Genomic DNA, 22,745 nt, shown 5'->3' on the forward strand with positions numbered 1-22,745 from the left:
GGGAGAAGGGAGGCGGATCCGATGGATCTCTGGCGGGGAGGGGAGGGAAGTGGGCCAGATCGTTCCCTGGTGGGGGGAGGGAGGCGGGTCAGATCGTTCCCTGGTGGGGGGAGGGAGGTGGGTCAGATCATTCTCTGGTGGGGGGGTTGGAGGGAGGAGGAGGGGGGCAGGTCAGATGCATCTCTGGTGGGACGGGAGGAGGAGGGAGGCGGGTCAGATCATTCCCAGGTGGGGGGAGGGAAGCAAGTCTGATCGTTCTCTGGTGGGGAGGGGGGATGAGGAGTGAGGCGGGTCAGATGGATCTCTGGTTGGGGGGGGGGCGGTCCGCTGCCACTCTGCATGCAATCGGTGGAGGGGAAGTGGGACAGGGGGGGGTCGTGTTCAGTCTGGGTAGCAGGAGAGGTGGGTGGATAAGAGGGACAGTTCTGTTGTGGGGGTGGGGCGATGTCTGTGGGGGCCATCGCTCCCGCTTTTTGCTCCTGGGCCACTCCATCTGTTTTTGCAGCCCGGGAACGATGCTTGCACAATTGAAGGCTCCGATCGGAGTTGCAGTGTTTCCAGTGCGTTAAGCCCCGCCCACAGGCTTCTGCAGTGCGATTCAGAATCGCTGCTTTTTTTTCAGGCAGAGTGCATATGGGGGCGACTGAGAACAGGTTTACAAGGCGGATCTGAATCACTCCCAGATTCAGCACTTGGGGCCCGATTTTACCATTTTGATTCTATCTTCCCCCCTCCTCCTCCCCCCTCCCCTCCCCTCCTCCCCTCCCTCCCCCCACCCCTACATATCAACTTATTCATGAACACACAACATCCTTTATCCTCTACAGAAAGTTATTAATTTAGGTACATAGAATTAAAACAACAGATTTCACATGTTCATGTATGCATTATCTGAGTTGACATTTACTCAGTATGGATAACACACACAAAACAGTAGAAATATTACTTTCATTAAAATTATCCCAATTTAAGAACATAAGAACTCGGAGTGGGAATAGGCCATCTGGCCCCTCGAACCTCCTCCGTCATTCAATTAGATCATGGCTGATCTTTTCGTGGACTCAGCTCCACTTACCCACCCACTCACCATAACCCTTAATTCCTTTACTGTTCAAAAATTTATCTATCCTTGCCTTAAAAACAATGAGGTAGCCTCAACTGCTTCACTGGGCAGGGAATTCCACAGATTCATAACCCTTTGGGTGAAGAAGTTCCTCCTCAACTCAGTCCTAAATCTGCTTCCCCTTATTTTGAGGCCATGCCACCTAGTTCTAGTTTCACCTTCTTCTATCTTATCTATTCTCTTCATAATCTTGTATGTTTCTATAATGTCTCCCCTCATTCTTCTGAATTCCAATGAGTATAGCCCCAGTCTACTCAGTCTCTCCTCATAAGCCAACCCTCTCAACTCTGGAATCAATCTAGTGAATCTCCTCTGCAACTCCTCCAGTGCCAGTATATCCCTTGTCAAGTAAGGAGACCAAAATTGTACACAGTACTCTCGGTGTGGCATCACCAGCAACTTATACATCTGCAACATAACCTCGCTGCTTTTAAACTCCATCCCTCTCACAATGACGGACAAAATTCCATTTGCCGCCTTAATTACCTGCTGCACTTGCAAACCAACTTCTTGTGATTCATGCACAAGGACACCCAGGTCCCTCTGCACAGCAACATGCTGCAATTTTTTATCATTTAAATAATAGTTCATTTTGCTGTTACTCCTACCAAAATGGAGGACCTCACATTTACCAACATTGTACTTCATCTGCTAGATTCTTGCCCATTCATTTAGACTATCTATGTCCCTTTACAGACTTTCAGTGTCCTCTGCACACTTTGCTCTGCCACTGTGTTGATGAAGGTAGGGCGGTTGATGTCATATACATGGATTTTAGTAAGGCGTTTGATAAGGTCCCCCATGGTCGGCTTATGATGAAAGTGAGGAGGTGTGGGATAGAGGGAAAGTTGGCCAATTGGATAGGTAACTGGCTGTCTGATCGAAGACAGAGGGTGGTGGTGGATGGAAAATTTTCGGACTGGAGGCAGGTTGCTAGCGGAGTGCCGCAGGGATCGGTGCTTGGTCCTCTGCTCTTTGTGATTTTTATTAATGACTTAGAGGAGGGGGCTGAAGGGTGGATCAGTAAATTTGCTGATGACACCAAGATTGGTGGAGTAGTGGATGAGGTGGAGGGCTGTTGTAGGCTGCAAAGAGACATAGATAGGATGCAAAGCTGGGCTGAAAAATGGCAAATGGAGTTTAACCCTGATAAATGTGAGGTGATTCATTTTGGTAGGACTAATTTAAATGTGGATTACAGGGTCAAAGGTAGGGTTCTGAAGACTGTGGAGGAACAGAGAGATCTTGGGGTCCATATCCACAGATCTCTAAAGGTTGCCAGTCAAGTGGATAGAGCTGTGAAGAAGGCATATAGTGTGTTAGCTTTTATTAACAGGGGGTTGGAGTTTAAGAGCCGTGGGGTTATGCTGCAACTGTACAGGACCTTGGTGAGACCGCATTTGGAATATTGCGTGCAGTTCTGGTCACCTCACTATAAGAAGGATGTGGAAGCGCTGGAAAGAGTGCAGAGGAGATTTACCAGGATGCTGCCTGGTTTGGAGTGTCGGTCTTATGAGGAAAGGCTGAGGGAGCTGGGGCTGTTCTCTCTGGAGCGGAGGAGATTGAGGGGAGACTTAATAGAGGTTTATAAAATGATGAAGGGGATAGATCGAGTGAACGTTCAAAGACTATTTCCTCGGGTGGATGGAGCTATTACGAGGGGGCATACCTATAGGGTTCATGGTGGGAGATATAGGAAGGATATCAGAGGTAGGTTCTTCACGCAGAGAGTGGTTGGGGTGTGGAATGGACTGCCTGCAGTGATAGTGGAGTCAGACACTTTAGGAACATTTAAGCGGTTATTGGATAGGCACATGGAGCACACCAGGATGGTAGGGAGTGGGATAGCTTGATCTTGGTTTCAGATGAAGGTCGGCACAACATCGTGGGCCGAAGGGCCTGTTCTGTGCTGTACTGTTCTATGTTCTATGTTCATCTTAGTGTCATCTGCAAATTTTGATACAATATACTTGGTCCCCAACTCCAGATCATCTATGTAAATCGTAAGCAATTGTGATCCCAACACTGATCCCTGAGGCACACCACTGGTCACGGATTGCCACCCAGAAAAACATCCATTTACCCCCACTCTTTGCTTTCTGTTAGTTAAGCAATCCTCTATCCATGCTAATACATTACCCGTTACAACATGCACCTTTATCTTATGCAGCAGCCTTTGGTGCAGCTCCTTGTCAAATGCCTTCTGGAAATCCAGATACACCACATCCACAGGTTCCCCATTGTCAACTGTGCATGTCATGCTCTCAAAGAATTGCGCACGTAACGTTCTCAAAGAATTTCACCCCTCATAAGATAACATATTTAATTCAAACGACAAAATTTTTTTTCAAACTCAAAACTCAGACTATCCTTCAGTTACCCTTTATTTGTCAAAAATTAAAAATTATTTATTCCCTTAAACTTTAAGTAACTTCCCCATTTATGAGTTGCTATTCTATGCACTCAATTTATTCAATCAATTAAATATCAGAAACAGTAGTGTCTACAATTAAATGTAACTAATCACTTTAATTCAAAGGATTTCATAAATCTGAACAAATTAAACTTTTCTAAAAATGGCAAAAGCTTTAGGTCCTTATTATCACCATATTGTGATAAACAGTCTTGAAGCTGCTAGACTCGTTTGTTGTCGGTAATTCATTATTGACCCATTTTAAAAACAAAACACAAGGTACATTAAATGAATTAATTTGATTTAGATGTATGTCAATTTCTCGATCAGCAAATTAGATGTATAATGAATTAAACAGAAAGTAATAAAATCTTTCCCAGTTGGGAAAAACTGAACAAAAGGTGCAAATGTAATGACATCATCACTGTCTCTTTAAAAAACTAACAAACGAGAGAGCACATGTTCTCCTGCTAAACGTTAGATCACAAAGGAGAGGGACATGTTGACTGGTAGTGTCTCAGAGAGATGTGTTGACCTGTTAGAAAAAAGCTCAATGACAAGGGAGGAAGTGTTAGGTTTTTTAGGAAACATTAAGACAGACAAATCCCCAGGGCCAGATGGCATCTATCCTAGACTCCTCAGGGAGGCGAGAGATGCAATTTCTGGGCCTCTAACAGAAATCTTTGTCTCTTCACTGGACACAGGTGAGGTCCCAGAGGATTGGAGGATAGCAAATGTGGTCCCATTATTTAAGAAGGGTAGCAAGGATAACCCAGGTAATTATAGGCTGGTGAGCTTGACGTCCGTGGTAGGGAAGTTGTTGGAGAAGATTCTTAGAGATAGGATATATGCGCATTTAGAACTGAATAATCTCATTAGCGATAGACAGCATGGTTTTGTACGAGGGAGGTCATGCCTCACAAATCTGGTTGAGTTTTTTGAGGAGGTGACAAAAACGATTGACGAGGGAAGGGCCGTAGATGTCGTCTATATGGATTTTAGTAAAGCGCTTGACAAGGTCCCTCATGGCAGGCTGGTGCAAAAGGTTAAATCTCATGGGATAAAAGGTGAGCTAGCTAGATGGGTGGAGAACTAGCTTAGCCATAGAAGTCATGATGTGTAGTTGCCGGTGTTGGACTGGGGTGAACACAGTAAGAGTTTTAACAACACCAGGTTAAAGTCCAACAGGTTTATTTGGTAGCAAATACCATTAGCTTTCGGAGCGCTGCTCCTTCGTCAGATGGAGTGGAAATGTGCTCATTTCATGATAAATGCGAAATGGGCACAGATAAATGCGAAGTGATGCATTTCAGTAGATCTAATGTAAGGGGGGGCTATACAATAAATGGCAGAACCATCAGGAGTATAGACACACAGTGGGACCTGGGTGTACAAGTCCACAGATCCTTAAAGGTGGCAGCACAGGTGGAGAGGGTGGTGAAGAAGGCATATGGCATGCTTGCCTTTATTGGACGGGGCATAGAATATAAAAGTTGGCATATGATGTTGCAGCTGTATAGAACGATGGTTCGGCCACATTTGGAATATTGCGTCCAGTTCTGGTCGCCACACTACCAGAAGGACGTGGAGGCTTTGGAGAGAGTACAGAAAAGGTTTACCAGGATGTCACCTGGTATGGGGGGTCTTAGCTATGAGGAGAGATTGGGTAAACTGGGGTTGTTCTCCCTGGAAAGACGGAGGATGAGGGGCGACCTAATAGAGGTGTATAAAATTATGAAGGGCATAGATAGAGTGAACAGTGGGAAGCTTTTTCGCAGGTCGGAGGTGACGAACACAAGGGGTTACGGGATCAAGGTGAGGGGGGCAAGGTTCAACACAGATGTCAGGGGAACGTATTTTACACAGAGGGTGGTGGGGGCCTGGAATGCACTGCCAAGCAAGGTGATTGAGGCGGACATGCTGGGATCGTTTAAGACTTATCTAGATAACCACATGAACAGACTGGGAATAGAGGGATACAAAAGAATGGTCTAGTGGGCACATGAGCGGCGCAGGCTTGGAGGGCCGAAGGGCCTGTTCCTGTGCTGTATTGTTCTTTGTTCTTTTATCCTTTTATTAAACAATTTGAACCCAGGGTTACTCCAAGCTCAAACTGATTATTTTCAAATTCAATTTATATACTTTGCTTTCAAATTTCCATTTACTTTCTAAGAAATTGTGTTCAAAGGAACTTACAAATGTATCCCTTGAGCAGTAATTGAAGCCAGCAATTACATCCAAGATTGAGGATGCAAACATTTGCCTGGTTTCTATCACACTTTTAATTCAGTGCACAGCTCCAATTTAATTTTAAACTGAGTACCAAAAGGAGTATTGCAAAATCACAATTAAAACATTAAAGCTAGTAACACAACAAAGAAAATCCATACAAATTCTTTATTAAACGCACACATATATTCACCCATGGAAGCTTCCAAACACAGATTATTCACAGCATTTTGCTTTAGTGAAATCTTAACAATTTAAAACTGAAATGAAAATAAAACATTCAAAGAAAACAGACGAAATAGATCGGGACAGTAGTCTTCAAAGAACAGTACAACACAGGAAACAGGCCCTTCGGCCCTCCAAGCCTGTGCCGCTCCTTGGTCCAACTAGACCAATCGTTTGTATCCCTCCATTCCCAGGCTGCTCATGTGACTATCCAGGTAAGTCTTAAACGATGTCAGCGTGCCTGCCTCCACCACCCTACCTGGCAGCGCATTCCAGGCCCCCACCACCCTCTGTGTAAAAAACGTCCCTCTGATATCTGAGTTATACTTCGCCCTTCTCACCTTGAGCCCGTGACCCCTCGTGATCATCACCTCCGACCTGGGAAAAAGCTTCCCACTGTTCACCCTATCTATACCCTTCATAATCTTGTACACCTCTATTAGATCTCCCCTCATTCTCCGTCTTTCCAGGGAGAACAACCCCAGTTTACCCAATCTCTCCTCATAGCTAAGACCCTCCATACCAGGCAACATCCTGGTAAACCTTCTCTGCACTCTCTCTAATGCCTCCACGTCCTTCTGGTAGTGCGGCGACCAGAACTGGACGCAGTACTCCAAATGTGGCCTAACCAGTGTTCTATACAGCTGCATCATCAGACTCCAGCTTTTATACTCTATACCCCGTCCTATAAAGACAAACATACCATATGCCTTCTTCACCACCTTCTCCACCTGTGTTGCCACCTTCAAGAATTTGTGGACTTGCACACCTAGGTCCCTCTGTGTTTCTATACTCCTGATGACTCTGCCATTTATTGTATAACTCCTCCCTACATTATTTCTTCCAAAATGCATCACTTCGCATTTATTCGGATTAAACTCCATCTGCCACCTCTCCGCCCAATTTTCCAGCCTATCTATATCCTGCTGTATTGCCCGACAATGCTCTTCGCTATCCGCAAGTCCAGCCATCTTCGTGTCATCCGCAAACTTGCTGATTACACCAGTTACACCTTCTTCCAAATCATTTATATATATCACAAATAGCAGAGGTCCCAGTACCGAGCCCTGCGGAACACCACTGGTCACAGACCTCCAGCCGGAAAAAGACCCTTCGACCACTACCCTCTGTCTCCTATGGCCAAGCCAGTTCTCCACCCATCTAGCCACTTCTCCTTGTATCCCATGAGCCTTAACCTTCTTAACCAACCTGCCATGTGGGACTTTGTCAAATGCCTTACTGAAATCCATATAGACAACATCCAGGGCCCTTCATCAACCGTTTTTGTCACTTCCTCAAAAAACTCCACCAAATTTGTAAGGCACGATCTCCCTCTTACAAAACCATGCTGTCTGTCACTAATGAGATTGTTCCGTTCTAAATGCACATACATCCTGTCTCTAAAAATCCTCTCCAACAACTTCCCTACCACGGAAGTTCATTCTTTTTTCTTCAACTGGTAATTAAAACTCAAAAAGCTAAATGCTCAAGAAATTATATTTTAAAAGTGTTTCACAACTAGATAACCTTTGAAGTTAAACCAAAGTGTAAAGCATCACACTTCATTGCCCCAGAATCACCACTCTCGCCAGAACAAAGCTTTAACAACTCATCTATCATTTGTCACAATTTATGCTCCTCTTCACTTAATTTAATTCAAAATACAAGTACATACATTGAACAAGCAAATGTAAGCAACTAATGGAACCAGACCACAGACACAGGCACTAGACACAGAATTAAAACACACTGGACAGTAATACACAGACTCAGCTTTCAGCTCTCCTCAAATCAGACTTGTGTTTTAAACAGGCGCTCAGAATGTAAACTCTTCTCCAGACAGTTAGCTTTTTCCAAACATGTGCTGTCAGTTTCATAACTAAGTTTCCCACCATGCTTACTGCAGAGATGGATCTGTAGGCACTGCGCCGCTCGCTCCTCCCTTTTATTTTAGTGCAAACATCCCCTTGAGGTTCTTTGCAGCATAAGTGAGCATTTGAACTGATGCTCCTTGCTCTATATGGTCTGTTTTAATAGGATGCAAGGGCATGGGTGCGAGTGGGGCTGACGGTTCCACTACATACTTGTCACACAGGGGATCATCCCAGGGGTCATTCCTGTCACCATAATGACAGGCCTAATTAGTCATGCCTCCCAAATTTATATCACCATCTAATAAGCCCCTCTGAGATGACAGTGAAAACTTCAATTTGTCACCGTCTCCATTGACCCCTCGATCCTCAAAAGTGCACATCATACCCTTTGACTATCTCCCTCTGTATGGTCAGTTCAAGTAATCGCTGCCTCTGTTCTGTGTTTGACTTATGAAGACTTTCACAGCAGCCTGTAATCCATCACATCTCTACAATCCTTTGGTTAAGTCTTCCTGCATTCTCAAATTGCATCTGCAACTAATTCGTGTGTAACACTTGAAGTTCATTCCATTATTCAGCTTCAAAAGCTCTAACACTCCACATTAGTTTCCTGTTTTGCAGCACTCAACTGCTGCTTCAGTTTACTAATCTCTGTCTCATTCTTTCTCACACAACTCCTTCATACAACTGGTTGTTGCTGTGGCCTTACTTAATTTGTAGGCACGTTTCCCTTGTCCCCTCCGAGCTAAATCCCAATGCTAGTACAAAGCAGGTCCCTCTCAAAAACCTTATTCAGCATATTCTATCCATTTTGGCCACTTGCCATTCAAATACTCCTGGAGCACCTTCTGCCAGCTTAAGTTTAATGTTTTTAAAGTTTATTTATCACTGTCACAGGTAGTCTTCTATTAGGTTATGGTCACCTTCGCATTGAAGGGCAAACAAGGCTCTATCAAACTGACCTCTGTTTAAAGTTTATTTATTTGTTTTACAAGTAGGCTCACATTAACACTGCAATGAAGTTACTATGAAATCCCTTAGTCACCACACTCCGGCACCTGTTCCGGTATACTGAAAGAAGCATAGCCAATGCACCTAACCAGCACATCTTTTGGACTGTGGGAGGAAACCGGTGCACCCGGAGGAAACCCATGCAGACATGGGGAGAATCTGCGGACTCTGCAGTCACCCAAGCCAAGAATCAAACCCGGGTGCCTGGCACTGTGAGGCAACAGTGCTAATCACAGTGCCACTATGCTACTTTGTACTTCAGTAACGATTTTCTAGCTGCTTTGCCACATCATTTGATTCAACACTGTGAGACCGACAAACTTCATTATACACAAAGTATTTAATCTCTGACTTCCTTTGTTACACACAAAGCAACTAACATTTGACCTACTCTGTTCTGCACCCAAGTATTCAAAATGTATCAAAATTTCATAAAATATTCAAACTCATGACTTAAATTTAAAATATACAACCCATGGGGAGGTGAACTGATCAAATTCCCTGTGGATGGGTTTTGTGATGTCTCAGAATCCCAAATTTGGGGTCTTGCTTCTACAGTGGTTAATCCTGGGTTATTGCTGATGTCTCTTTGTCTCTCCTTCTTAAAGAGAGCCTGTTGGTATTGACCATGCTTCCAGTCAATTACTCCAAGGACGGGCATTAATCAATCACTGTCTTTTTAGTCATGAACAGAATCTTGCCTCTATCAGGGGTCATAATTCTTCTCAGGAGCATGTTAAACAGGGATCTGTGTTCAAACACTCTGTTCAACAGTAATCAGCAGGAGATTGCCTTATCCATGTTTGACCTGATGTCATGGGACTTCATGGGGTTCAGAGTTGATGTTGAAGATTCCCAGGAAACTCCCTCCTGTCTCTACACAAATGTACTGCCACCTCGGCTGGGTCTGTCCTGCTGATGGGACAGAACAAATCCAAGATGGTGATGATGGCATCTGCCACATTGTATGATTCAGAGTATAACCATGACTCTGTTGCAATGACTAGCCTGTGGGACAACTCTCAAGCACCCCCCCAATGTTAGTAAGGAGGACTTTGCAGAGTCAATAAGGGTCAATACGTCAGTGTCAATAAGTCAAATGCCATTGTTGTTTTCAGTGATAGATCGATGCCGAGTGGTCCATTGGGTTTCATTCCTTTTAAGCTTCATAGCGGTTGGATACAACCAAGTGGCTTGCTAGGCCATTTCAGAAGGCAGTTGAGAGTCAACCACATTGCTGTAGGTCTGGAATCACATGTAGGCCAGACCAGGTAAGAGGACAGATTTTCTTCCCAAAAAGAACATTCGTGAACCAGGTAGGTTTTTAAAAATCACAATCAACAATGGTTCCATGATCACCATTACTAAATTTTAATTCCAGATCTATATTAGAGTTTAATTCCACCAGATGTCTCGATGGGATTTGAACCTATACCCCAGAGCATTAGCTTGGGTTTCTGGATTACTACTCAGTGACTTTATTGCTGCACCACCACCTCCCCTATTATGCTAATAAAAACAGCATTAATTTCATAAATCAAGTGAATTAATGCAATAATTAACCATATAAGTGTCTGCGAGGAGTTCTATGCTCAGTTTTGCTCCCTACACATAAAGGATATCAAAGACATGGCGAATGTGCAGAGAACTACCAGATTGATACCCAGTCTTAACATTTTTCATTTTAAGGACGGCCTGAAGAGTTGGAATTATTTACTTTTGAGAAACGTAGACTTAGATTGCATTCAATCCAACAGCAAAGTTATTTGGGATAGGTAGTGATCGTCAGATTAGAAGTTATGCCGATAAAATGTTTGAGAAGAGTGTCTGAAACAGATTATCTAAACAATTTGGTTTACTGCAATCTTTTAAAAAGAGAATGCAAGTTTCTCTCAAATTGGTCATACTCATTTGCTGTCTTGTGTCTCTCCCAGGTGTTTCGTTGTATGGTATCATCAAAGTATGAATCTGTAGGTGAATATGATGCAACACTGCTGGATGCGATGGTGTTGGTGGGTTATTTCCTGTACTTTATTTGTACATCATATTTTGGTTAGAATATACATTTCAAAGGCAATCTCACAAGAACAGAAGAACACTGCATAAAATTCAAACAACCCCTGCACTCATTTAAATAAATAAACTGCCGTTTATTCCATTTCACAAGTCTATATGCAAATCAAATGATGCCATTTGATTATTTTAGAAAAAATGTAAATAGCTAAGAACTACTGCCATAAGCAATTTCCATTATTGTGTCTATCTTCTCCCCACACCCACCATCCCAAAAGAAACTTTGCTGGATCTTGAACATAGATTCCTTAAATCAGGAGACCGAAAAGGATGAAGCATTATGTCAACATTTATTAGAATAAATATTGGTAGATCTCATTGTTTACATAGTGATAATGATTAGCATTATTAAAAAAAATACATCTTATCTGAATGATTTGAGTTTGTTTTTTGGAAAGCATAACTGGAACTTATCTCCATCTCAGCTGCATCTGTTTTGTATTTTATTATTATGGCAAACTACATTTGCATATATCCACAGCAATAGGTTTAAGGTTTTTCAAAAGCATATTTTATCTTTCATGTGCAGTTTATGCAATTCCTTTAATGGATGCAAAGAATAAATATACTGCTGTAAAGAAAACATCAGTCTATCACCATAAATTCATTTGGCTACTTTTGCAACAGTCGCTAGTTAATGATCTGAGACCTTCATTACACATCAATATCCATTATCTTAGTTGATTAGAATAGTTGCATAGAACAGTCTAGTTGTAAATGCAATTTATATTTTAAATTACTTAAATTAAGCTTACTTTAGTTTGCAGTTCTGAGACAAAGTACAGAATTCTATGTAAATACAGAAACATTAAGGATTAAGGCATTACTTCTTCATACTTCAAATCATAAAATCAGGCATGAGAGAGAGCAACCTCTACATCCAATAGCTGATGACAAAAACAAAAGTTGTTCTGTTAATTTCTGAGTTACCAGTTTAGAGATGCATAAAAAAACATTTTTTTTCTTGGAAGATACAGAATAGGGGACTAGGCATGGGAATTAAAGCAGGAAGGGGTAGAAAGGAAGAAACATCTAATTTTTGTCCTATTATTTCATACCTTTATGCCAGAAAGTATCAATAATTTACTGCACCCAAGGATTTACCTGCTGTTTTAATTAGAGGACTCTCTACAACTACTTACAAGAGGAATTCAATGGCATCATAAACTGATTTCTGATCACAGAAAATTCACTTCTGAGTTATTCCATGATTGACTCGTTATTACCCTTTTGAAAATGAACATGGACAAAAGAACAAAAGCATGTCAGGTTACAGAAAGAATCCAGAGATGCCGAAGGCCTTTGCTTTTGAGCATTAACTATACACCTGTTAACATCTTCAAAAGTTATTAATTAATACCTTTGAGTTAATATTTTTGTCAGAAACACACGAATAATTTCACAAGTTTGTGCAACTGCTACCAAAAGCTTGGATCTGCTATCCAATTTTATATTTCCACACTTACTACAGTTTAACACTAATATTAGTTAACACAATATTGATATAGTCACAGTGTTGCAACCTTTCTGGAATAATTCATTTGAAGAAGCCACATCTCCAGAGATCTTAAAATGTTCAATTTAATTGCAACCTTTGTGGAATTTTAGGAAGTAAATTTTAACTTTGGCAGTGATGCAAAACTGACAGTAATCAATCAGCCATCCACCCTTCACCATGCGCAGTCTATTACCACCTGTTTGGCATCAAGGTTGTTTTACCCTCTGCATTTCCGTTTATCGTTTCTGCATGGTTTTCATAATAAAAACTCTTGTTAAATTTCCTATATTTCAGTTCACATCCAATTTTTAAAATGAGGAGGAAATTAGATCTTTTCAAATAAATGTTATGTACCTTTGTATGACAAAGAAGTCCTACCAGTGAAACTGCCTTATTTAGACCAGATCAGAACTACACCAGGTTTATATTTTACAGGGGCCAGGCTTGTAGTCATTCTCGATAAGGTTAATTTAAAAAACAGTCATGTGCAGATTTACGTGGCACACTTCTTAAAGTATTCTTTTTTATTGCACAAAACTGTCCCACATACATAGCAGTTAACTGCATGGGTGCTAAATGCAAAGACTTTTTATTCACATCAGTCTAGACAAATTTGTAGTAAAGGTAAAAAAACGGAATCAACTCATTCATGACATTATTTTTTGCATATTTAAAAAGAGACACTTAGATATATATCAGGCTGCAAAAAACATGGTGTATCAAATACATATTGCAAAATTTGATCTGCACGTCATTTTTATTCTTTGGGAGTTTGGTATGGAAGTAACTTACTCCCTATATCCAAATGTATAATTCTTTTTTTGTTTCACTTGTGGAAGTCATTTCTTCCCATCTTTATCTGTCAAGCTGCATTTTCATTTCTGATCCAGGAACAGGGTGTTTAAAAGGCAATAATTCATTGCTCTAACTACCCTCATGTATGACAAATTCATTTTAGGACAGAACTCCCATTTACAATCAAGAGGCTTTTTGTGTTTATTGGTGATGATGCCATTACTTAATTCTAACCTTCCTTATCACCTCCATCCTCCTGATTATTTTGTCTTCCTACTTGGCAACAAAATTGCCTCAGTTGGGAATAATAGTTTTTGCCAAGAAAAAAGATTTTTCAGAACAGGCAACATTATTGCCCAGTGTAAAATCAGCACTGATATTAAAATTCTTAATTATACATACTTCATTTCTCGAACTCCAAAAGAAGCATAGATTTAGTAACTCTGTACAGAAAAGGACAGCAGTGCATGAAGCTGAGTGTAGGGTTAGTCAGGAGTAATGCCTCAAACAAAATATTTATTCTACTGAAAGAACTGGGTTTTATTATGATGTGTAAATTTTTGGATTTAAGTCATATAATTATACAATAAACTTTTCTATCCCAGATGCAAAAGATTATATGTTAGGCAACTAATTGGACAGTATCTGCCATGCAAAGGCATATTATATTTACATCATGATATGACTGAGTTCCATATAAGCTTCTAATATTTCAATTTGCATAACCATATATAGGGTGGACGGTTTCCTACAAGTTTGTCATCTCAGCTGGATAGTTCAGCATTAACTCCTCAACATACTGCCATCTCAGAGAAAGAGAATTTTTTAGGCTAACTCACATCACTCAAAAGTTTAAACTGCTGCAGCCATCTTATCAGGTGATGCAAGTCACAAAATGAACCTCCAAAAAGAGAAAAACACTTTTTCAAAAGTGCAGTAATAGAATGTCACAAATCTATAGTAACAATCATTGACATTCATAAATCAATCAGTTTATGCATACCCCCAAAGAGCAGGTATTTAATAGTTATTGAAGAAAGAGGAATATTGTATTTTGGAAGTGAAACTGAGCATTAACCAAATTTGTTGCATTTTGTTTATATGCCATCATCTAAATGTCTTTTAATTCTGCATTTTACAAAAGCAATTCCATAAAATTGCTACTTCCTCAATCTCAAAGCAGCAACCTGTAATATTGTAAGCAAACATCTTGAGCATTCTGTCAGATAGATCTCTTTTGATCTCTGCAAAAGACTAAGTCATGCAGCCATTATTATATAAGCAATACAACTGAGGTAGAGAATGAAGAAACCCCTAATCATATTTAGAAAATCAAACGTCCATATGACCCCAAATCACTTCCTCCTCCAGCGGCTGGACCACAACTTCCAGAAGGACCACCATTTTCATCATCGTCAAAACGTCTCCACCATATCGGAGTTGTAGCAGGTGGTGTACTGTCAGATCTTTTCCGTGCTTCCTTTTCTTCTTCCTAGAAGCAAGTTACACCATTACTACACCAATGTTTTCACTCAAAGCACAGATATATTCTCATGAGCATGATTAGCTCTACCCCACCTCAAACCCTTTGTTTTCATTTTATTTAATTTTTAGCTCTTCTCTATTACTTCTTTATTGTCTTTCTTTATTTTTCTTCTCCCCCCCCCCCCTTTCCCCAATTTTATCCTCCTTTCCTCCCCCTTTTTCTCAATTTTACCTCTTTCCCACCTTCATCTGTCACAGTTTACTCTCTGATTTCAGCTTCTCTGCCGTTTGGCCATTCACACCTTATATTCTCTCCATGGACTGCCATTAGCAGCCTTTCCCCTCGTTTTTGTGGCTATGACTCATTTTTCATTCTCTCATCCTGCAGTATAAATATCCCCCACTTTCTATGCCTTTTAGCTTTGACAAAGGGTCATCTGGACTCGAAATGTCAGCTCTTTTCTCTCCTTACAGATGCTGCCAGACCTGCTGAGATTTTCCAGCATTTTCTTTTGGTTTCAGATTCCAGCATCCGCAGTAATTTGCTTTTATTTAAATCAATTGTGCTCTTTACATCACAAAATAATTACAAGTATTTGGTCCATCTTAATTTGTCCCTTTTCTCACGAAGCCAAAACCTCTATGCAGGACCATCTACTATAATCTTGAATCCGTGCATCACACCTTCTCTAGATTCTCTCCTAATTGCCTATCGGCCCTGCCATACTCAACTTATCCAAGACCTCACCTGCACTCTCGACCCCATGACCATCTGGCTCTCCTTACTGACAATGGTAGTTGCCATACATAAGAACATAAGACTTAGGAGCAGAATTAGGCCATTCGGCCCATTGAGTCTGCTCCGCCATTCAATCATGCCTGATATTTTTCTCATCCCCATTCTCCTGCCTTTTCTCCATTGCCCCTGATCCCCTTATTAATCAAGAACCTATCTATCTCTGTCTTAAAGACATTCAATGACCTGGCCTCCACAGCCTTCTGTGGCAAAGAGTTCCACAGATTCACCACTCTGGCTGAAAAAATTCCTCATCTTTGTTTTAAAGGATCGTCCCTTTAGCCTGAGGTTGTGCCCTCTGGTTCAAGTTTTTCCTACTAGTGGAAACATCCTCTCCACATCCACTCTATCCAGGCCTCGCAGTATCCTGTAAATTTGAATAAGGTCGCCCCTCATCCTTCTAAACTCCAACGAGTACAGACCGAGAGTCCTCAACAGTTCCTCATACGACAAGCCCTTTATTCCAGGGATCATTCTTGTGAACCTCCTCTGGACTCTTTCCAAGGCCAGCACATCCTTCCTTAGATATGGGGCCCAAAACTGCTCACAATACTCCAAATGAGGTCTGACCAGAACCTTATGCAGCCTCAGAAGTACATCCCTGCTCTTGTATTCTTGCCCTCTCGACATGAATGTTGACATTGCATTTGCCTTCCTAACTGCCGACTGAACCTGTATGTTAACCTTAAGAGAATCTTGAACAATGACTCCCAAATCCCTTTTTGTTTCTGATTTCCTAAGCATTTTCCCATTTAGAAAATAGTCTATGCCTCCATTCCTCCTTCCAAAGTGCATAACCTCACATTTTTCCCACATTGTATTCCATCTGCCACTTCTTTGCCCACTCTCCTAACTTGTCCAAGTCCTTCTGCAGCCCCCCTGCTTCTACACATCTTTGTATCATCTGCAAACTTAGTAACTGTGCCTTCAGTTCCTTCCTCCAAATCGTTAATGTATATTGTGAGAAGTTGTGGTCCCAGCACTGACCCATGAGGCACACCACGAGTCACCGGCTGCCATCCTGAAAAAGACCCCTTCATTCCCACTCTCTGCCTTCTGCCAGTCAGCTAATCCTCTATTCATGCCAGGATCTTACCCTTAACACCATGGGCACTTAACTTATTTAGCCGTCTCCTATGCGGCACCTCATCAAAGGCCTTCTGGAAATCTAAATAAATCACGTCCACTGATTCTCCTTTATCTAACTTTCTTGTTACCTCCTCAAGAGGTAACAGGGTTGTCAGACATGACCTCTCCTTGACAAAGCCGTGCTGACTCAGTCCAACTTTATCATGCACTTCCAAGTACTCTGCGATCTCATGTTTAATAATGGACTCTAAAATCTTGCCAATTTCCCATCTGCTGCCCACCTCCCTTCTTAAACAGCAGTGTTACATTAGCTACTTTCCAGTCCTCTGGTACCCTCCCTGCTTTCAGTGATTCCTGAAGGATCACCACCAATGCCTCCACAATTTCCTCAGCTATCTCTTTAGAAGCCTGGGGTGTAGGCCATCCGGTCCAGGTTATTTATCCAACTTCAGACCTTTCAGTTTCCCCAGAACCTTCTCCTAGTGATGGCCACTATACTCACCTGTGCCCCCTGACTCTCCTAGAGCTCTGGCATCCCACTGGTATCTTCCACCATGAAGACTGATGTAAAGTAACTATTCAGTTCCTCTTCCATTGCTTTGTTTCCTATCATTACTTTTCCAGTCTCATTTTCCAGTGGTCCAATGGCTATTTTCACCTCTCTCTTACCTTTTCTATATTGAAAAGCTCTTCCTGTCTTCTTTTATATTACTAGCTAACTTAACACTCATATTTCATCTTCTTCCCCCTTATTGCTTTTTTTAGTTGTCCTCTGCTCGCTTTAAAAGGCTTCCCAACCCTCTGGCTTCCCACTATTCCTTGCCACTTTGTATGCTTTTTCTTTTGCTTTTATGTTGTCCTCAACTTCCCTTGTCAGTATGGATGCCTCGTCCTCCCCTTAGCATGTTTCCTCCTCCGTGTGATGAATATCTGTTGTGCTTCCCGAATAAATCACAAAAACTTCTGCCATTGCTGTTCCACTGTCTTCCCTGCAAGGCTCCCTCTCCAATCAACTCTGGCCAGTTCCTCCCTCATGTCTTTGTAGTTACCTTTATTGAATTGTAATACCATTACATCTAATTCCAGCTTCTCCCTCTCAAACTGCAGGGTAAATTTCATAAGATTGTGGTCACTGCTCCCTAAGGGTTCCTTCACCTTAAGTTCCCTAATCAAATTTGCCTCATTACACATCACCAAATCCAGAATTGCCTGTTCCCTAGTAGGCTCTGTCACAAGCTGCTCCAAAAAAACCATCTCTTAGACATTCCACGAATTCCTTTTCTTGGGATCCACTACCTACCTGATTTTCCCAGTCCACCTGCATATTGAAGTCCCCCATGATTATTGTAATATTGTCTTTTTTATATGCCTTTTCTATCTCCTGATTGATTTTCTGCCCCACATCCTGACTACTGCTAGGAGGCCTGCACATAACTCCCATCAAGGTCTTTTTACCTTTGTGATTCCTCAACTCTACCCACAAAGATTCTATGCCTTCTGATCTTATATCACTTCTTGCTATAGATTTAACTTCATTCCTTACTAATAATGCAACCCAGTCCCCTTTGCCCATCTGTCTGTCCTTTCGATAGGACACATATCCTTGGATATTTAGATCCCAGTCCTGATCCCCCTGCAGCCGCTCTCTGTGATGCCCACAACATGTACTGGCCAATTTCAATGTGTGCAACAAGCTCATTTACCTTGTCCCGTATACTGCGCGCATTTAGGTACACACCCTCAGTCCTGCATTGACCATCTCCCTTCTCATACTTGTCACCTTTTTTGCTCTGCCTGAGGTTAGATTCCTGCCACCTTCTATACTCTTTGTTCTATTATGTGGTCTGGAAACTTTACTAACCTCTCCTGAGCCCTCAGCTCCATTAACCTGCACTTCTACCCACTCCTTTAACTTTGATTTTTTTAAAGTTCGCCATACAACTGAACCCTCCCCCCAACTATTTAGTTTAAAGCCCTATCTACAGCCCTAATTATACGATTTGCCAGGACTCTGGTCCCAGCACAATTCAGATGAAGACTATCCTATTGGAACAGGTCTCTTCTCCCCCAATACTGGTGCCAATGTCCCATGAATGGGTGAAGACACTAAGCAATTCACAAAGCACCTTTAGAGAGGGAAACAACTAACTTTTCATGTCAGTGATCTGTCTTCAGAACTACTGATGAAAGGACATCAGCCTGAAAGGCTAAGTTTCCCTCTTCACAGATGCTGCCAGACTTGCTGAGTATTTCCAGCACTTGCTTTTATTCCAAGATTTCAGTAATTAGCGTACTTTTCCTTTATTATAAAATGGTTGCCTCTCCTCACACATCCCACAATGCCCTTTCAAAACCATAGGAAATAGTCTGAATTAACCCCTTTTGTTGGGTATGGGTGCGGATTATCTAGTGCTACCTCATCTTTGTAACTAGAGTCAAATAGGCAAAGATGCAGAAACAAATGTTCATCTCTTATTTTCTTAGCCCCAGAGATTTAAATTCCATTGTGAATAAATGACATGTCCTTGTGGTTACAGAGCAGTTGTATAATGTTACATCCTCTTGCCAATAACAAACTATTACCACCAATTCATATAAACATGCTACCCTATTCTCATTGATACCAATACATTTAAGAGTAATAATTCCTATCATAATGTCAGAGAAGGAATGTCTTTTTAAAATACAGGTGCTCTGTGCTATGTATGTTGGGGCATGCCCCTTTAAGAGAACAGGTCAGGTGGTCCAGGACTTGAGCTCCACCACCTGGCAGTCTGGTGCTGACTGCTAGGAGAAAGACATGTAATAAACGGTTCCATAAATTTATTATTTATTACTACTGACCTCAATAGTTCTTGTTTACTAAGTTCAAGCTGCTGAGTTCAAAATTTTTGCTCATCTCTTTAAAGCTTACAAAAAGGTCCAAGTTAAATTTAAGCAAATACCACTGTTTGAATCCAGGTGTTTTGACACCTTTAAAGTAATTCCATTCATCAAGAAGTAGTTTCTTTCAAGTAGCTACTTTCCTGTTCCCAGGCTGCCTCAACTGTTAATTGTCTCACTGGCAGAAATTCAAACTGAACTATTAACAGGTAGTTGACACTAAATGCATAAATATTAGTTCAACCACTACAGAGCTTGCAAGAATTTATCAGAATCTGACACTGCAAATCACTGTTTGAATCTCTCCCATGGCACTAAGTTAGGAGAGAGAGTTAAATTGAACAATTCAAAGTGAAAACCAGCAAATGGACAGATGAAGCGAATGGTTGAAACTATAACAAACAGAGATAGTCGAATGATTGTGGAGAATATAATTGTTGCTGAAAAGAGCGATGCTGGTGAAGCTTTTAGTCTTGAGCTCATCAAATCAGACGCAGAAACACTAAATTTCAAAGGAAACGACAATTTACATTGCCTGAGAAATGGGTGCCGATTGGTTGGTCAGTGGACTCTGGTTGGTCAAGGAATTCAGTAAGAAGTCTCACAACACCAAGTTAAAGTCCAACAGGTTTATTTGGTAGCAAATACCATAAGCTTTCAGAGCGCTGCTCCTTCGTCAGATGGAGTGGAAATGTGCTCTCAAACAGTGCACAGAGACACAACATCAAGTTACAGAATACTGATTAGAATGCAAATCCCTAAAGCCAGCCAGGTCTTAAAGGTACAGACAATGTGGGTGGAGGGAGCATTCAACACAGGTTAAAGAGATGTGTATTGTCTCCAGACAGAACAGCGAGTGAGATTCTGCAAGCCCAGGAGGCAAGCTGTGGGGGGTTACTGATAATGTGACATAAATCCAACATCCCGGTTTAGGCCGTCCTCATGTGTGCGGAACTTGGCTATCAGTTTCTGCTCAGCGACTCTGCGCTGTCGTGTGTCGTGAAGGCCGCCTTGGAGAACGCTTACCTGAAAATCCAAGGCTGAATGCCCGTGACTGCTGAAGTGCTCCCCCACAGGAAGAGAACAGTCTTGCCTGGTGATTGTCGAGCGGTGTTCATTCATCCGTTGTCGTAGCGTCTGCATGGTTTCCCCAATGTACCATGCCTCGGGACATCCTTTCCTGCAGCGTATCACGTAGACAATGTTGACCGAGTTGCAAGAGTAGGTACCGTGTACCCTGGTAGATGGTGTTCTCACGTGAGATGATGGCATCCGTGTCGATGATCCGGCACATCTTGCAGAGGTTGCTGTGGCAGGGTTGTGTGGTGTCGTGGTCACTGTTCTCCTGAAGGCTGGGTAGTTTGCTGCAGACAATGGTCTGTTTGAGGTTGTGCGGTTGTTTGAAGGCAAGTGGGGGTGTGGGGATGGCCTTGGCGAGATGTTCATCTTCATCAATGACATGTTGACGGCTCTGGAGGAGATGCCGTAGCTTCTCTGCTCCGGGGAAGTACTGGACGATGAAGGGTACTCTGTCCACTGTGTCTGTCTTCTGAGGAGGTCGGTGCAGTTTTTCGCTGTGGCGCGTCGGAACTATTGATCGATGAGTCGAGCGCCATACCCTGTTCTTATGAGGGCATCTTTCAGCGTCTGGAGGTGTCTGTTGTGATCCTCCTCATCCGAGCAGATCCTGTGTATTTGGAGGGCTTGTCCGTAAGGGATGGCTTCTTTAACGTGTTTAGGGTGGAAGCTGGAGAAGTGGAGCATCATGAGGTTATCCGTGGGCTTGCGGTACAGTGAGGTGCTAAGGTGACCGTCCTTAATGGAGATGCATGTGTCCAAGAATGCAACCGATTCCGGAGAGTAGTCCATGGTGAGTCTGATGGTGGGATGGAACTTGTTGATGTCATCATATAGTTGTTTCAGTGATTGCTCACCATGGCTCCAAAGGAAGAAAATATCATCGATGTATCTAGTGTATAGCATCGGTTGAAGGTCCCGTGTGGTGAAGAAGTCTTGTTCGAACCTGTGCATGAAGATGTTGGCATATTGAGGTGCGGATTTGGTCCCCATGGCTGTTCCGTGTGTCTGGATGAAGAACTGGTTGTTGAAGGTGAAGACATTGTGGTCCAGGATGAAGCGGATGAGTTGTAAAATTGCATCTGGAAACTGGCAGTTGACGGCATTGAGTACTGAGGCCGTTGCAGCAATGCCATCATCGTGGGGGATGCTGGTGTCGAGTGCCGAGACATCCATTGTGACGAGGAGTGCTCCTGGTTCAACAGCTCCATGTGTGCTGAGTTTCTGTAGGAAGTCTGTAGTGTCGCGACAAAAGCTGGGGGTTCTTTGTACAATGGGTTTCAAGATGCCCTCGACATAGCCGGAGAGGTTCTCGCACAGGGTTCCATTGCCTGAAACGATGGGACGGCCGGGTGTGTTTGCCTTGTGTATTTTTGGGAGGCAGTAGAGATCTCCAACGCGTGGAGTACGTGGGATGAGAGCACGGAGGGTGTTTTGAAGGACCGGAGGGTCAATTACTCAAGGTATTCCCTTTATGGGGAGTCAATTCAGCAGGAAAGCCTGCTAATTCTATCTGAATGTATGGAAATGAGGTTCCCAATCTTCTTGGGCAGGAATCTCGTTACATCACTGGCAAGGACAAAGAACAGAACAACAAAGAACAGTACAGCACAGGAACAGGCCCTTTGGCCCACCAAGTCTGTGACAACACAGATGCCTCTCTAATCTAATATTTTCTTGCCTCTATTCCCTGCCTTTCATGTATCTATCCAGATGTCTCTTGAACGTTGTTATAGAATCTGCTTCCACCACCTCCTCTGGCAGTGCTTTCCAGGCATTCACTACCCTGTGGAGAGAAAAATTTGCCCCTTACATCTCTTTTAAACTTTTCCCCTCTCACTCTCAACCTATGCCCGAGTAATTGACTCTTCGACTCTGGGAAAAAGACTCTGACTATCCGCTCTATCCCAGCCTGTCATACTCTTGTAAACCTCTATCAGGTTCCCCTCTCATCCTCGATGCTCCAATGAAAATAATCCAAGTTTGCTCAACCTTACTTCATAGTCCATATCCTCCAAACCAGGCAACATCCTGGTAAATCCTTTCCAATGCATCAACATCCTTCTGGTAGTTTGGCAACCAGAATTGTACACAATATTCCAAATGCGGCCTAACCAAAGTCTTATACAGCTGCAACATGATCTTCCAATTCCTATACTCAACACCCCGACAGA

At 42.3% G+C, this 22,745-nt stretch overlaps 1 protein-coding gene across 1 annotated transcript in view; it reads right to left on the reverse strand.

The window, feature by feature from the left end:
- Positions 1-11,227: 11,227 nt before the first annotated feature.
- Positions 11,228-22,745, reverse strand: part of LOC144499661 (ubiquitin carboxyl-terminal hydrolase 35-like) — a 105,271-nt gene continuing 93,753 nt past the window's right edge. Inside the window, exon 12 of the mRNA XM_078221904.1 lies at positions 11,228-14,733. Within this exon, the coding sequence (XP_078078030.1) occupies positions 14,566-14,733 (168 nt within the window). The 3' untranslated portion in view covers positions 11,228-14,565. The remainder of the gene's footprint in view (positions 14,734-22,745) is intronic.

This window comes from Mustelus asterias, chromosome 10 (genome assembly GCF_964213995.1).
Source record: "Mustelus asterias chromosome 10, sMusAst1.hap1.1, whole genome shotgun sequence".
Classification (NCBI taxonomy): Eukaryota; Metazoa; Chordata; class Chondrichthyes; order Carcharhiniformes; family Triakidae; genus Mustelus; species Mustelus asterias.